This window comes from Drosophila obscura, unplaced genomic scaffold (genome assembly GCF_018151105.1).
Source record: "Drosophila obscura isolate BZ-5 IFL unplaced genomic scaffold, ASM1815110v1 contig_200, whole genome shotgun sequence".
In the NCBI taxonomy this organism is placed as follows: domain Eukaryota; kingdom Metazoa; phylum Arthropoda; class Insecta; order Diptera; family Drosophilidae; genus Drosophila; species Drosophila obscura.
The window spans coordinates 1,886,416-1,903,473 of record NW_024542791.1 but is presented as its reverse complement, the minus strand read 5'-3'; the positions used below and the strand labels follow the sequence as shown (position 1 = coordinate 1,903,473).

General features: G+C 38.5%; 3 protein-coding genes across 4 annotated transcripts; all 3 read left to right on the top strand.

Moving 5' to 3' along the window:
- The first annotated feature begins 1,580 nt into the window (after positions 1-1,580).
- Positions 1,581-2,318, top strand: LOC111077784 (zinc finger BED domain-containing protein 4-like). The gene is made up of 2 exons (XM_022372190.2): positions 1,581-1,870; positions 1,934-2,318. The coding sequence occupies exons 1-2, from the start codon at positions 1,661-1,663 to the stop codon at positions 2,117-2,119; spliced, it is 396 nt and encodes a 131-aa protein (XP_022227882.2). The 5' UTR covers positions 1,581-1,660; the 3' UTR covers positions 2,120-2,318.
- A 2,202-nt stretch (positions 2,319-4,520) lies between these two features.
- On the top strand, positions 4,521-10,650 carry LOC121404418 (mediator of RNA polymerase II transcription subunit 15-like). Its single transcript, XM_041593832.1, has 4 exons — positions 4,521-4,530; positions 4,596-4,800; positions 6,967-7,645; positions 10,036-10,650. Exons 1-4 carry the CDS (start codon positions 4,521-4,523, stop codon positions 10,648-10,650), a joined length of 1,509 nt encoding a protein of 502 aa, XP_041449766.1.
- A 4,250-nt stretch (positions 10,651-14,900) lies between these two features.
- Positions 14,901-15,798, top strand: LOC111069213. Of its 2 annotated transcripts, XM_041593902.1 has the most exons (4): positions 14,901-15,133; positions 15,269-15,358; positions 15,413-15,533; positions 15,566-15,790. In XM_041593902.1, exons 1-4 carry the CDS (start codon positions 14,906-14,908, stop codon positions 15,571-15,573), a joined length of 447 nt encoding a protein of 148 aa, XP_041449836.1. In that variant the 5' UTR covers positions 14,901-14,905; the 3' UTR covers positions 15,574-15,790. The 2 variants fall into 2 exon arrangements, with proteins under 2 accessions (XP_041449836.1, XP_041449835.1); XM_041593901.1 differs by having other exon boundaries at positions 15,413-15,798.
- Positions 15,799-17,058: the final 1,260 nt, after the last annotated feature.

Below are 17,058 nucleotides of genomic sequence, written 5' to 3'. Positions count from 1 at the left end.
CCCTCTGGAAAGGGCAAAATCGCTGTTAAATGATGATTGATAAAGCTGGTAGGAAGCTTATCCACCATCATAGCACCCTGAATGCGAATACTGATTAGCAATATAGAAGCTGCTGGTGCTGGAAGGATCAACTTACATTGTAGGGACATGAGTGGTTCAAATTGGTGTTCGCTTCAAGAAAACCGAAAAAATAACCAGCGACTGGATTCGACTTACGATATTTCATGAATCTACAGAAATCGACAGTGATATTGTAGAGAAATGGCTTGTATCCATTTGCCCGTTTTAGCAACGCCCCATTTACCTAAGATAGGAGAATATGAGATCCAATTTCTTCATAATAAAGTACTCGCATACCTTAACATTGGTAACTAAGGGTTTAAGTAAGTTCACTTTTATACTTAGATATTTGTAGGTTCGATTTATCGACTTCAAGTAACATTGATCCACAGCGCAGAACTCCTTATCTACACAATTACATTTGATGTTGGTAAGCTCAACTTTAGATAAGATCTTGGAAACGTTTTCAATAATTAAAGGATCAGAATGTCATGTTATCTCGTTGATATATACTTCGGTGATGGAATAAAGGATCAGAAAAAGCGAGATCCAGTTCAGCTTAGGCCACATGTTAAGGTTTTGATGGTCAAACGAAAACTAAAACTAAACCATACCATTTTAAACGCTTTTCGGTAGGTGGTTTTTCGGAATGCATTCATGAATAATTGCTGCTCATTCAATGCGATTCGAAAGTAAGCAATTAAATAAGCGTAAAAGTAATTAATATGTTCACTAAAGCGGTTGATTAGCGGTCGAGGATGAGCTGCAAAGGGGATGGATGACTTCATCGATTACATTAAAGATCAGATTATATTCCCTTAAAAAAGATCCGACCGACAGATACTTTTTGCACATATGTACATAAATTCTTTTTAATTTAAAACAATTTTTTTTTTAATTTTTAAGGAATATTGTTTTTTTTATGGTTGTTTTTTTTTAAGAATTTTCAAAATCTGGTATTTTTATAATGTTTATTTTTTCAGAGGTAGTGCTTTTATTATTCACATAGCCTAAGTATCTTATATCTGGTTGCATAGAACTTTGCAGTTCTAAAAATCTGACAAATGCAGCTATAAATCCGACCCAGACACTTTGTATCTGCAGCTTAACGCCTGGAAGATATTAAGCTTTCAAATTCAAATTTCATTTTTTTTTTGCGGTATTTATTCCCGAAATTTTTGACTTAAAAAACTCAGGAAAAGTCGAAAAAAAAATAATTCTTGGCATGCATTTTTAGTTTTAGACAGACGCATTAATTAGGAGTCGTTTAAGGTATTGTTCATTAAAATCTATGGAGAGACGAAGGCCCTATGGAGGGCCCATCATCGTTAATGTACTTCAAGGAACTAGAGGTGTCAAACCATCTAGGGCACTATCGATAGTATCGATGTTTTGCTGCTAGCCGCTACTATCGATGGTTTTGAGACTATCATAATAGTATCGAGCTACAGTTGCTGCGCTTTTGATATGTTTGGATTGGCTTTTCCCATTTGAAGAGCGTTCAACAACTAGACTTGCCACCATTGTGGATCCACGATACAAAAAAGAAGGATTTCGTTTACAGATCAATGCTGATCAAGGCGCCGTTTTGTTGGAAAACATGTTGACTAACTACAACGGAGAACAACCTGAAGAACCGGAAGCAGAACAGCCAGTACAAGTCTCACACGAGCAAACTCTGCTTAAGTTTATAAAAACCAAAATAGAAAAGAAGAAAAGAAACAATAGAGTCGACGCAATTGTGGTTCTTCGACAATATTTTGAAAAAATGAATACCGGAAATGATTGCAACCCATTAGAGTATTGGAAGGTAAGTGGTGATAGTTACATTTTTGTATATCAAACTTATTTGTTTATATACGTTTTTTTTCAGAGCAATGAAAGTGACATGCCAGCTCTAGCCAATGTGGCAAGGAAAGCTCTGTGTGTTCCCGCAACCTCGACGGAGTCCGAGCGGATGTTCTCAAAGGCCGGACAAACTATTTCGGATCGTAGATCCGCGCTGAAACCGAAAATTGTTGATAAACTATTGTTTACCGGAATACCTTTTTATTTATAGACAATTCGACGTGAGGCGGGCAAATGACGAGCACAAAGCGAGCGTAAGATTGCCGTAGGCAGAGCGTCAAAGCAGAGCGCAAAAGCAATGCCGGCTAAAAGAAGCACAAATACAAATACAAATGCGAATGCGAATACAATAAAAAATCAAAGGAAGAGGAGAATGTGAAGACAAAAGCAAATGCACACACAGTACAACTGGAAATGAAACCAAAAAGAAATTTCAAAAATGCAAAAAAAAAATTACCTAATTGTTATTGTATTTGTTTGCTTTTACATTTGTTGCGATTCATTTCATTTTTTACCACAAGGTGTTTTTTTGTCAGTCAACTGCTTTACCAACAATTTTGCTCTCTTTGTTGTGGTAGTATTTTTCTATGTTCTTCAGACGTAAATTACCATGTACATGTTGGACTGCTTTACCATCGTAAATACAAATGTTCAAGTACATAATATTTACGCTTTGTTGGTGGATTTAGTGTAAAAAAAAAATGTCTTCCAATGTTATTATAACATATATATATATTTCTGAAAATGTAAAAAGAACAAAATGTTATGTACAAGTACATAATATATACGCTTTTTTGTAAAATAGAAAAAAACATATATACATACAATTATTTGTGTATAAAATATACAACTGTTGTTATTATTTCTGAAAATGTGAAAAGAACAAAATGTTACTGTTTTTCTCTGCTTAACAAAGGCTGTGGATGTTATTATGTTTACTGTTGCTGGTTCAATAAATATTCGGTTGCTGATTCGAATTCAGATTCAAATCTGAAATTCAAATTTCTAATTCTAATTTTTAATTTCAAACGGTCACCATGCTCCTACCCTTAATATTGTCAGCCTGCTATCGATGTTTCTGAGAACGAGAAAATATCGGGACTAAGTCGCGTCGCCGATCTCTAAAAAACAGAACGAAGAGGAGAGTAAAAAAGAAGACGGCGGCACGACAACACAATTTAATAAATCATAACTATAGTGCTTACATAAATAAATGTATTTCGAAGCATAAAGATTCTATTTGGTGTTGTTGTTAATTATTTGCCACACGGAGTGGTAACATTTACATTTCTGAAAATTTGAAAAGAACAAAATGTTCGGGAATAAATTTGAGCGATATAATATTAATTTAACACATATTTCTATCTTGGACGAAATAAATGCACCTTCGCGAAATTTACTCCGTTTCTAAAAAAATTCATTTTAGATACTATCTGATATGTTTTATTTCATATTAGTATTTCATATATTCTTTTGTCTTTTAGCGATAATATATTGCCTCTATAATTTGATTTTAGCCATTTTATCACTGTTTTGGGGGTGAATAAAAACTCTTCTTTTCTTCAATTATATTTTCCATCTGAATTCATGTTCCTTACAACTCTTACAAATGAACTTTAACTAAGATGTTGCCAAAGAGTGGTGAATTTGCGCTCTTAGGCCTAAACAATCACAATATTAGAAAAAAATTTGAATGCGTTTCTATTATTTTTTCCCAAGACAAAAACCATCCTGAAGATAGTCTGACCAAAGTGAAAAGTATTTTTTTTTTTTGGTATAAAAAAAACCGTCCTGTAATGACAAAGCGAAATAGGATTTGACAAGTGTTCTTTTTTGGTGCAACGAACGTGTTTCATTTTGCTTCTTCTGATTTTTTATCAAATTTAAAAAAAAATGAAACACATATATATCCATCCTGAGGCGAACGACGATGAGGGCATGATAATACATGTCATGCCCTCATCGGTGCCCAAGAAGAGGGTCAACAAGATTTTGAGCTTTGAAGTATACCCTGGAGCAAAGAAAAAAAATTCGTCGGACATAAACATTTTCCATTTCTTCTTGGAAAGGTATGTACATAAATATCGTTCTCTTTCGTAGTGACCAGGACGTGTTTTTGTTTTTACGCTCCGCATTTTCCTTTTGTTTAACTTGAACAGCCGGTGTTTTTTATCTAAAATATACTTGAAATATAATATAATACAATTTTTATTGTCCCCAGCGGTCGTTATCAGAGGGAAGCACCGAAACCACCACCGCCACCGCCGGCCAAGGCTCCTGTGGCACCGCTGAAGCGTGAATGAAAAGAGCAGCAGCAGCAACACCTGCAGCAGCAACAGCAGCAACAGCAACCGCCCACGCCACAGCAGCAACAACAGCAGCAGCAGAGCCAGCAGCAGGCTCGACTGCCGCAGCACTATCCGCAGGTCCCTGGCCAGCATCCCCTCTATCCCGGCGTGGGAGTGGGCGTGAGTGGGGCACCGACAAGTGCTCTTCAAGCAGGACAACCGGCCGCACCGCAGGCCTATGCCCACAGTCCGTACGGCAGTCCGATGCAGCATCAGCAGGTACAACAACAACTGCAGCAACAACAACTGCAGCGTACAGTGGTAATGACAACTGGTAAGTAGCGATTAAGTTATACAGTTATTTTGTAGATCTAACATCCTTTTGTTGCTTCTCTTCAGCACCGGACGGACATTTACAGCAGGTGGTTGTGACTAAGGCAACACAACAGCCGCAGCTGCTTAGCCTTAGTAAGGCCAACTTAAAAAAGCTGCAAGGCAATGTGCCTCCGCTATTAGGACAAAAAGAAAAATTCTGGTCTCCAACGCCCCCGCCCAAAAAAGACAGCTCAAAGGCGTCAACCACCGTAACGGGCCATTTAGAGAGGTACATGGCCCATGTGGTTGATTAGCGCCAAAATCTCTACCTCTAGGGGTGTGGAAAAGAGATCTAATATATAAAAAAATTAAAATAAAATGATATACTTCGTTTCAATTTCATTGTGAAAATATTAGAGTTTTTATCTATTACAATGGGCCAACTATACTGGAGATGGTGGCAATCATTAGAGCGAGGGGTTGCAATCGTCAGAGTAGGCCCTGACATATGTATATGACATATATTTGAATCAATATATTAGAATTTCACTTCCATTCCAAACATTCAACAATGAATACCTTAGTGCAAATTTTTAACAAGCAAGAGGACCAGCTCTTTACAAATGCCAAAAATTCATGCCCGCATGTTTTTGAGGCCGCTTTGTCCCACATAGAGCGGCCGAAGCATTTGGCTAGTCTTTGCCTCTGCTTTCGGCTTCGTCAATGCTTCGGCCCGCGTCGAGTCGAGCGACAGAATACACCAACAAAATATGAAGTCTGACGACGGGAATAGGTCCAGGGCCGGATTAGCAGTTGCCTTGGGCCACCCTAGGGCTAAAAGGAAAATTTGTTGAAAAAACAAAACTACAAGTAATGAATAAAAAATATAATAGCCACTGATAAACATACAAATTAATCAAACATAAAATTTATAAGTTTTTATTTCAAATGAAAAAAGAAGGGAGCTGGCGAGAAAAAATGGAGGGCCCCATATTGATGGTTGCCCAGGACCCGGTTGAGGGTTGATCTGGCCCTGAATAGGTCGATTTTGGTTTTAAACTTTAAAATTTAAAGTTGTTAATTGTTTGTACTGTGTGTATTTACAGTGGGGAAAAGAGGTGGCAAAATTAAAAAATATTTTATGAACGCTTTGAATAAAATAAATGTATACATCTACTAGAACATTTTCCAGAGCTTTAGCGAATCTAATTTTCTGATATGTTTTATTTCAATATTTCATATTAGTATTTCATATATTCTTTTGTCTTTTAGCGATAATATATTGCCTCTATAATTTGATTTTAGCCATTTTATCACTGTTTTGGGGGTCAATAAAAACTCTTCTTTTCTTCAATTATATTTTCCATCTGAATTCATGTTCCTTACAAGTTCCTCTTACAAATGAACCTTAACTAAGATGTTGCCAAAGAGTGGTGAATTTGCGCTCTTAGGCCTAAACAATCACAATGTTAGAAAAAAATTTGAATGCGTTTCTATTATTTTTTCCCAAGACAAAAACCATCCTGAAGATAGTCTGACCAAAGTGAAAAGTGTTTTTTTTTTTTTGGTATAAAGAAAACCGTCCTGTAATGACAAAGCGAAATAGGATTTGACAAGTGCTTTTTTTTGCACGATGACAGCTGCATTTTCCATCTTGCAACGACGTGTTTCATTTTAATTATTGTGATTTTTTATCAAATAAAAAAAAAATTATGAAACATATATATATACATCCTGAGGCGAACGACGATGAGGGCATGATAATACATGTCGTGCCCTCATCGGTGCCAAAGAAGAGGGTAAATAAGATGTTGACCTTTGAGGTATACCCAGGAGTAAGGAAACAAAATTGGTCGGAAATAAAAATTTTCAATTTCTTCTTGGAAAGGTATGTACATAGTATGCATGGTGGTGGGCACATAATGTTGTGGGGATGCTTTATCCATTCGATTATTGGTCCCAATACTTTGGATATAGAAAAAAATGTGTGCCTCCGACTATGTAAATATACTCGACAATATAATTCTGAGTAGGAAATACCATTAAAGTGGTAGTTCGATCAGGATAATGACACGAATCACTCCTAAATGCTGACCAAGAAATGGTTCCTGGACAAAGAAGTTTCCCTGATGGATTGGCCTGATGGAATTATCCTAAGAAACGGTTTCTTTGCGCTTACTGAGGGTCAGCCGCTTTAAGTCGGCCGTTTCTATTATTTTTTCCAGGCCCTAAAAATGAAAAAATTTATTTTTGCTACACTAATTTTTTTTAAATTATTATTTTGTAATGTTTTGATACATAGCTGTATAGACTATCAATCAAAATTATTAAACTTACAAAATAAAAATTTTGACTGAAGAAAATTTTGAAAAATGCGAAAAAAAATTGTCGTTTCTATTATTTTTTCCATCACTGTACTTGAAATATAATATAATACAATTTTTATTGTCCCCAGCGGTCCTTATCAGAGGGAAGCACAACCACCGCTGAAGCGTGAATGCGAAGAGCAGCAGCAGCAACACCTGCAGCAGCAACAGCATCCACAGATGTCACCGCGACCGGTGGGCGTATCGCCAGCGAAGCCACCGCCACAGAGCAGTCAGGGACAACAACAGCAGCAACAGGTAAACGCTCAGCAGCAATACATGGGGACCACTGTGCTGCCCATAGTTAGCATTGATCTCAGCGGCGACATGCCGTCCACCTCGGCTGCTGCAGCAGCCCGTGACGCCAATGGCATTGTTGGCGCTGCTTCTCAGACAGGAGCCTCTGCCAAGGCCACCCTGGCCGCCCTGGGCTTCACCTTGCCGGCGGGCACTGCACTCCGCACCTGTTGGCGCCCGGCGCCCACAAAGTCCTCACAAGGATGCCAGCCCAGCCAGCACAGCATACAGGGAATGGGAGCCAGTTCCAAGGTGCCGCCCAGTGTCGGTGTGGTTCCTACACCGGTAAACACTCTCCAGGCACTCGAACAAATGGTAATGACCACCCAGGCGCATGGCCTGCCACCGATGGCTTATCTTTCGCCGTACAGGATTCCTGTTGTGGGTCCCAGGATGCCAGCCTCACCATCACCACAGCAGCAGCAGCATCACCAGCATATGGCGGCCATGCAGCAGCAACAGGCACAGGTGGTTAGCCTTACTAAGGCAAACCTAAAAAAGCTGCAAGTCAATGTGCCTCCGCTGTTAGGGAAAAAAAAAAAATGTTGTTGCCCCCGCCCCAAGAAAGAGCTCCTCAAAGCCATCAACCACCATATCGGGCCATTTAGAGAGGTACATGGCCCATGTGGTTGATTAGGTAAATAATTTGTGTATATATATAAATATAAATAAATATATTATGAATTTATTTTTCAGGCGGCAGCACAGTAGATGGAGCAGTGGATTAGGCCTCTTGGGGACACCACTTTAAAAAAACGCCCCAAAATCTCTACCTCTAGGTGGTGTGGAAAGGGGTCTAATATAATAATATTAAATATATACCTAAAAAAAAGCAACCAAAAAGTGGTGTGATTTCTATTTAGTTGCTGGGGCGGCGGAGGGGGCCGGGGGGGGGGGGGCCCGGGGCGGGGCGGCCCGGCGCCCCCCCCGCGCGCCCCGGGCGCGGCATTGCCGACGTGGGCCCCAGGGTTGCTGGCAAAGTTCCTGGTTTCCCGATAAAGTCCTCGTGAATTAGAAATATCTTGTAATTCAGGACCCAGGACAGGCTGATGCATACCTCAGCCTGAAATAGGACATTACAATATAAAAAAATTAAAATAAAATGATATACTTCGTTTCAATTTCATTGTGAAAATATTAGAGTTTTTATCTATTACAATGGGCCAATATACTGAGATGCGTGGCAATCATTAGAGTAGGGTTGCAATCGTCAGAGTAGGCCCTGACATATGTATATGACATATATTTGAATCAATATATTAGAATTTCACTTCCATTCCAAACATTCAACAATGAATACCTTAGTGCAAATTTTTAACAAGCAAGAGGACCAGCTCTTTACAAATGCCAAAAATTCATGCCCGCATGTTTTTGAGGCCGCTTTGTCCCACATAGAGCGGCCGAAGCATTTGGCTAGTCTTTGCCTCTGCTTTCGGCTTCGTCAATGCTTCGGCCCGCGTTGAGTCGAGCGACAGAATACACCAACAAAATATGAAGTCTGACGACGGGAATAGGTCCAGGGCCGGATTAGCAGTTGCCTTGGGCCCCCCTAGGGCTAAAAGGAAAATTTGTTGAAAAAACAAAACTACAAGTAATGAATAAAAAATATAATAGCCACTGATAAACATACAAATTAATCAAACATAAAATTTATAAGTTTTTATTTCAAATGAAAAAAGAAGGGAGCTGGCGAGAAAAAATGGAGGGCCCCATATTGATGGTTGCCCAGGACCCGGTTGAGGGTTGATCTGGCCCTGAATAGGTCGATTTTGGTTTTAAACTTTAAAATTTTAAGTTGTTATTTGTTTGTACTGTGTGTATTTACAGTGGGGAAAAGAGGTGGCAAAATTAAAAAATATATTATGAACGCTTTGAATAAAATAAATGTTGACATCTACTAGAACATTTTCCAGAGCTTTAGCGAATCTAATTTTCTGATATGTTTTATTTCAATATTTCATATTAGTATTTCATATATTCTTTTGTCGTTTAGCGATAATATATTTTCTCTATAATTTGATTTTAGCCGTTTTATCACAATATAAGAACAAAATTTGAATGCGTTTCTGTTATTTTGTCCCAAGACAAAAACCATCCTGAAACTAGTCTGACCAAAGTGAAAAGTATTTTTTTTTGGTATAAAAAAAACGGTGCTGCAATGACAAAGCGAAATAGGATTTGACAAGTGCTTTTTTTTGGTGCAACGGAAGCAAGTGTTTCGATTTTGTTTTGTGTTTTGTGATTTTCTGAAATATGAAGCATATATAAGAAGTAAGAAAGCAACAAACACGAAAGACGAAGATAGAGCAAAATCAAAATACGCAAAAACATAACCTTGAAAAACGTCAGACGTCGTCAGTATATTTACGATTATATACACATCTGCAAATTTCTGCAGCTAATTTTAACGATTATTGTACCTTAAGAATCAGACAAACACAGTAACACACAAACGAATTGTGGAATTTTGTGGGATCACAACTAAAACTCCAACTAAACATGAAAAATACGTTTACAAAATACACAAAAAAGGTTTAATCGATCTAAAATACACAAAAAAAATTTAATCAATCAGATTAATTTTACAAGAACAACAACTAAAGTAAATACCTTCAACTTTAAAATTCATTTTAAATAATTAAATTAGGATAACTCTTTCGAACGCCTGACCACTTCTAAAAGCACTTTTGTTTTGATGAAAAGTTAACTTGACGCAACGGCGCTGAAAAATTGAACACGTGTTCTCGCTTTGCATTCTATTTTTAGAAAGTCCAGTTAGATTTCCGGAAAAAATGGTTTGCCATTAAGAAATTTGGACAATTTAGAGAAAAACTGTTTAAATTTTGACTAAAAATTTTTAGATGGATTTTTTGAATTTTGGCCTATGGGCGCACCCACTGTGCAATGGCATTGTTGGCGCTGCTTCTCAGACAGGAGCCTCTGCCAAGGCCACCCTGGCCGCCCTGGGCTTCACCTTGCCGGCGGGCACTGCACTCCGCACCTGTTGGCGCCCGGCGCCCACAAAGTCCTCACAAGGATGCCAGCCCAGCCAGCACAGCATACAGGGAATGGGAGCCAGTTCCAAGGTGCCGCCCAGTGTCGGTGTGGTTCCTACACCGGTAAACACTCTCCAGGCACTCGAACAAATGGTAATGACCACCCAGGCGCATGGCCTGCCACCGATGGACTATCCTTCGCCGTACAGGATTCCTGTTGTGGGTCCCAGGATGCCAGCCTCACCATCACCACAGCAGCAGCAGCATCACCAGCATATGGCGGCCATGCAGCAGCAACAGGCACAGGTGGTTAGCCTTACTAAGGCAAACCTAAAAAAGCTGCAAGTCAATGTGCCTCCGCTGTTAGGGCAAAAAAGAAAATGTTGGTCTCCAACGCCCCCGCCCAAGAAAGACTCCTCAAAGCCATCAACAACCATAACGGGCCATTTAGAGAGGTACATGGCCCATGTGGTTGATTAGGTAAATAATTTGTGTATATATATAAATATAAATAAATATATTATGAATTTATTTTTCAGGCGGCAGTACAGTAGATGGAGCAGTGGATTAGGCCTCTTGGGGACACCACTTTAAAAAAAAAGGCCAAAATCTCTACCTCTAGGTGGTGTGGAAAAGAGATCTAATATAATAATATTAAATAAATATTCCTAAAAAAAAAGCAACCAAAAAGTGGTGTGATTTCTATTTCAGTTGCTGGCAAAGTTCCTGGTTTCCCGATAAAGTCCTCGTGAATTAGAAATATCTTGTAATTCAGGACCCTGCATACCTCAGCCTGAAATAGGACATTACAATATAAAAAAATTAAAATAAAATGATATACTTCGTTTCAATTTCATTGTGAAAATATTAGAGTTTTTATCTATTACAATGGGCCAATATACTGAGATGCGTGGCAATCATTAGAGTAGGGTTGCAATCGTCAGAGTAGACCCTGACATATGTATATGACATATATTTGAATTAATATATTAGAATTTCACTTCCATTCCAAACATTCCACCATGAATACTACCATAGTGCAAATTTTTAAGAAGCAAGAGGACCAGCTCTTTTCAAATGCCAAAAATTCATGCCCGCATGTTTTTGAGGCCGCTTTGTCCCACATAGAGCGGCCGAAGCATTTGAAGGAGCTGAACGATGGATGCATCAACTTGCTGTCTAACTTGACACTTTTTGATGGCCACGCATTCTACTTGCAAATGGATGAATTGCATGTAAGCGACCTTGGGGTAAGTAAACATATTTCATAATATTTTATATCATAATTCACGATACCATGCTGGCGGCTGCAAGATGTTTTTTAAATTTAAATTTTTTTTTGACAAAAAAATCATTAAATTAATGAAAAAATTTTGTTTTTTAGGAAGCAGGCCAATTGCAGTATTGGAAGCTTTTTGTGATGTCAGCACAATCAGCCGATGGCGATTTTAATCGCTTTTTGTATGTTGTCGTAGTAAGTAATCATTAACCATTTGTATAACAATATCTATTATCTACTCCTAAATTATTAGAAGCCCACATCCGTCGGATTGGTGATGGGGAGGAAGACCATGAAGGCCGCTATTTTAAAAGTGCTGGATGCAATCCATGCCTTTAAAATGAACAACCTGTTGTTGGGCGTTATTTCCGATGGCAACGATGCTAATCAACATGCCCTACACACTGCCGTTGATAGAGGCTTTCCGGTGGTCTGGATCAGGATCATTTGATAAGAATTTTGAAAAAATATAATCACGTTGACATCGAACTGGGATACTGGTATTTTTATCACCAGTTCTCCCAGCTCGATGTCGAAAATGACTTTTCAATGTTAGTATCTCATGGTCCAGAAAATATAATAGTCTCCCTCGCTTTGATCCACGATGCATCTGATGTTTGATTTAAGTGCTGGTTGAAATCATCAGAGTAGGACCTGACATATGTATGTGACATATAGTTGAAAAAATATTTTAGAATTTCACTTCCATTCCAAACATTCAACAATGAATACCTTGTCAGTGCAAATTTTTAACAAGCAAGAGGACCAAATGCCAGGAACAAATGCCAAAAATTCATGCCCGCATGTTTTTGAGGCCGCTTTGTCCCACATAGAGCGGCCGAAGCATTTGGCTAGTCTTTGCCTCTGCTTTCGGCTTCGTCAATGCTTCGGCCCGCGTCGAGTCGAGCGACAGAATACACCAACAAAATATGAAGTCTGACGACGGGAATAGGTCCAGGGCCGGATTAGCAGTTGCCTTGGGCCCCCCTAGGGCTAAAAGGAAAATTTGTTGAAAAAACAAAACTACAAGTAATGAATAAAAAATATAATATCACTGATAAACATACAAATTAATCAAACATAAAATTTATAAGTTTTTATTTCAAATGAAAAAAGAAGGGAGCTGGCGAGAAAAAATGGAGGGCCCCATATTGATGGTTGCCCAGGACCCGGTTGAGGGTTGATCTGGCCCTGAATAGGTCGATTTTGGTTTTAAACTTTAAAATTTTAAGTTGTTATTTGTTTGTACTGTGTGTATTTACAGTGGGGAAAAGAGGTGGCAAAATTAAAAAATATATTATGAACGCTTTGAATAAAATAAATGTTGACATCTACTAGAACATTTTCCAGAGCTTTAGCGAATCTAATTTTCTGATATGTTTTATTTCAATATTTCATATTAGTATTTCATATATTCTTTTGTCGTTTAGCGATAATATATTTTCTCTATAATTTGATTTTAGCCGTTTTATCACAATATAAGAACAAAATTTGAATGCGTTTCTGTTATTTTGTCCCAAGACAAAAACCATCCTGAAACTAGTCTGACCAAAGTGAAAAGTATTTTTTTTTTGGTATAAAAAAAACGGTGCTGCAATGACAAAGCGAAATAGGATTTGACAAGTGCTTTTTTTTGGTGCAACGGAAGCAAGTGTTTCGATTTTGTTTTGTGTTTTGTGATTTTCTGAAATATGAAGCATATATAAGAAGTAAGAAAGCAACAAACACGAAAGACGAAGATAGAGCAAAATCAAAATACGCAAAAACATAACCTTGAAAAACGTCAGACGTCGTCAGTATATTTACGATTATATACACATCTGCAAATTTCTGCAGCTAATTTTAACGATTATTGTACCTTAAGAATCAGACAAACACAGTAACACACAAACGAATTGTGGAATTTTGTGGGATCACAACTAAAACTCCAACTAAACATGAAAAATACGTTTACAAAATACACAAAAAAGGTTTAATCGATCTAAAATACACAAAAAAAATTTAATCAATCAGATTAATTTTACAAGAACAACAACTAAAGTAAATACCTTCAACTTTAAAATTCATTTTAAATAATTAAATTAGGATAACTCTTTCGAACGCCTGACCACTTCTAAAAGCACTTTTGTTTTGATGAAAAGTTAACTTGACGCAACGGCGCTGAAAAATTGAACACGTGTTCTCGCTTTGCATTCTATTTTAGAAAGTCCAGTTAGATTTCCGGAAAAAATGGTTTGCCATTAAGAAATTTGGACAATTTAGAGAAAAACTGTTTAAATTTTGACTAAAAATTTTTAGATGGATTTTTTGAATTTTGGCCTAGGGGGCCACCCACTGTGCAATGGCATTGTTGGCGCTGCTTCTCAGACAGGAGCCTCTGCCAAGGCCACCCTGGCCGCCCTGGGCTTCACCTTGCCGGCGGGCACTGCACTCCGCACCTGTTGGCGCCCGGCGCCCACAAAGTCCTCACAAGGATGCCAGCCCAGCCAGCACAGCATACAGGGAATGGGAGCCAGTTCCAAGGTGCCGCCCAGTGTCGGTGTGGTTCCTACACCGGTAAACACTCTCCAGGCACTCGAACAAATGGTAATGACCACCCAGGCGCATGGCCTGCCACCGATGGACTATCCTTCGCCGTACAGGATTCCTGTTGTGGGTCCCAGGATGCCAGCCTCACCATCACCACAGCAGCAGCAGCATCACCAGCATATGGCGGCCATGCAGCAGCAACAGGCACAGGTGGTTAGCCTTACTAAGGCAAACCTAAAAAAGCTGCAAGTCAATGTGCCTCCGCTGTTAGGGCAAAAAAGAAAATGTTGGTCTCCAACGCCCCCCGCCCAAGAAAGACTCCTCAAAGCCATCAACAACCATATCGGGCCATTTAGAGAGGTACATGGCCCATGTGGTTGATTAGGTAAATAATTTGTGTATATATATAAATATAAATAAATATATTATGAATTTATTTTTCAGGCGGCAGTACAGTAGATGGAGCAGTGGATTAGGCCTCTTGGGGACACCACTTTAAAAAAAACGCGCCAAAATCTCTACCTCTAGGTGGTGTGGAAAAGAGATCTAATATAATAATATTAAATAAATATTCCTAAAAAAAAAGCAACCAAAAAGTGGTGTGATTTCTATTTCAGTTGCTGGCAAAGTTCCTGGTTTCCCGATAAAGTCCTCGTGAATTAGAAATATCTTGTAATTCAGGACCCTGCATACCTCAGCCTGAAATAGGACATTACAATATAAAAAAATTAAAATAAAATGATATACTTCGTTTCAATTTCATTGTGAAAATATTAGAGTTTTTATCTATTACAATGGGCCAATATACTGAGATGCGTGGCAATCATTAGAGTAGGGTCCAATCGTCAGAGTAGACCCTGACATATGTATATGACATATATTTGAATTAATATATTAGAATTTCACTTCCATTCCAAACATTCCACCATGAATACTACCATAGTGCAAATTTTTAAGAAGCAAGAGGACCAGCTCTTTTCAAATGCCAAAAATTCATGCCCGCATGTTTTTGAGGCCGCTTTGTCCCACATAGAGCGGCCGAAGCATTTGAAGGAGCTGAACGATGGATGCATCAACTTGCTGTCTAACTTGACACTTTTTGATGGCCACGCATTCTACTTGCAAATGGATGAATTGCATGTAAGCGACCTTGGGGTAAGTAAACATATTTCATAATATTTTATATCATAATTCACGATACCATGCTGGCGGCTGCAAGATGTTTTTTAAATTTAAATTTTTTTTTTGACAAAAAAATCATTAAATTAATGAAAAAATTTTGTTTTTTAGGAAGCAGGCCAATTGCAGTATTGGAAGCTTTTTGTGATGTCAGCACAATCAGCCGATGGCGATTTTAATCGCTTTTTGTATGTTGTCGTAGTAATCATTAACCATTTGTATAACAATATCTATTATCTACTCCTAAATTATTAGAAGCCCACATCCGTCGGATTGGTGATGGGGAGGAAGACCATGAAGGCCGCTATTTTAAAAGTGCTGGATGCAATCCATGCCTTTAAAATGAACAACCTGTTGTTGGGCGTTATTTCCGATGGCAACGATGCTAATCAACATGCCCTACACACTGCCGTTGATAGAGGCTTTCCGGTGGTCTGGGATCAGGATCATTTGATAAGAATTTTGAAAAAATATAATCACGTTGACATCGAACTGGGATACTGGTATTTTTATCACCAGTTCTCCCAGCTCGATGTCGAAAATGACTTTTCAATGTTAGTATCTCATGGTCCAGAAAATATAATAGTCTCCCTCGCTTTGATCCACGATGCATCTGATGTTTGATTTAAGTGCTGGTTGAAATCATCAGAGTAGGACCTGACATATGTATGTGACATATAGTTGAAAAAATATTTTAGAATTTCACTTCCATTCCAAACATTCAACAATGAATACCTTGTCAGTGCAAATTTTTAACAAGCAAGAGGACCAAATGCCCGGAACAAATGCCAAAAATTCATGCCCGCATGTTTTTGAGGCCGCTTTGTCCCACATAGAGCGGCCGAAGCATTTGGCTAGTCTTTGCCTCTGCTTTCGGCTTCGTCAATGCTTCGGCCCGCGTCGAGTCGAGCGACAGAATACACCAACAAAATATGAAGTCTGACGACGGGAATAGGTCCAGGGCCGGATTAGCAGTTGCCTTGGGCCCCCCTAGGGCTAAAAGGAAAATTTGTTGAAAAAACAAAACTACAAGTAATGAATAAAAAATATAATAGCCACTGATAAACATACAAATTAATCAAACATAAAATTTATAAGTTTTTATTTCAAATGAAAAAAGAAGGGAGCTGGCGAGAAAAAATGGAGGGCCCCATATTGATGGTTGCCCAGGACCCGGTTGAGGGTTGATCCGGCCCTGAATAGGTCGATGGACTTTAAATTAAGTGTTATTTGCCCTCTATTATTTACAAGGGAAAAGAGGTGGCAAAACTAAAAATATATTATGAACGCTGAATAAAATAAATGTTGAGCCCACTAGAACATCCAGAGCTTTAGCGAATCTAATTTCTGATATGTTTTATTTCAATATTTCATATTAGTATTTCATATACTCTTTTGCGTTTAGCGATAACATATTTTCTCTATAATTGATTTTAGCCGTTTTATCACAATATAATTGATACAAAATTTGTGCGTTTCTGTTATTTTGTCCCAAGACATACCATCCTGAAACTAGTCTCCAACTTGATATTTTTTTCTCGGCATAAAAAAACGGTGCCGCAATGACCCAAAGCCGAAACCGGAATGGCCTTTTTTGGTGCAACGGAAGCAAGTGTTTCGATTTTGCCTTGTGTTTGTGATTTCCGAAATATGAAGCAGCCGACACATACATACGAGGCGGAGCCCCATTCGTTGTATAATACATGTCATGCCCTCATCGGTGCCCAAGAAGAGGGTGAGACCGTATTCTAAGCTTCGAAGTCTACCCTGGATGCAAGCGTTTAATAGCATTTTTTAGTAATAATTATTTGAGCCCGATACTATCACGATAGTATCGATTGTTTTTCTCAAAACATTCAAAACTATCGATGGCTCAACTATCAATCGTTTGACAGCTCTAC

Bases quoted from the DNA above. Each gene is read 5' to 3' on its own strand.
- LOC111077784 (XM_022372190.2), top strand. From the start codon at position 1,661: ATGTTGACTAACTACAACGGAGAACAACCTGAAGAACCGGAAGCAGAA. The intron at 1,871-1,933 runs GTAAGTGGTGAT...GTTTTTTTTCAG, and splicing joins ACCCATTAGAGTATTGGAAG to AGCAATGAAAGTGACATGCC.
- LOC121404418 (XM_041593832.1), top strand. The intron at 4,801-6,966 runs GTACATGGCCCA...TATTGTCCCCAG, and splicing joins GTAACGGGCCATTTAGAGAG to CGGTCCTTATCAGAGGGAAG. The intron at 7,646-10,035 runs GTTAGCCTTACT...AAAAATTTTTAG, and splicing joins AGCAGCAACAGGCACAGGTG to ATGGATTTTTTGAATTTTGG.
- LOC111069213 (XM_041593901.1), top strand. From the start codon at position 14,906: ATGAATACTACCATAGTGCAAATTTTTAAGAAGCAAGAGGACCAGCTC. The intron at 15,134-15,268 runs GTAAGTAAACAT...TTTGTTTTTTAG, and splicing joins TGCATGTAAGCGACCTTGGG to GAAGCAGGCCAATTGCAGTA. The intron at 15,359-15,412 runs GTAATCATTAAC...CTAAATTATTAG, and splicing joins GCTTTTTGTATGTTGTCGTA to AAGCCCACATCCGTCGGATT.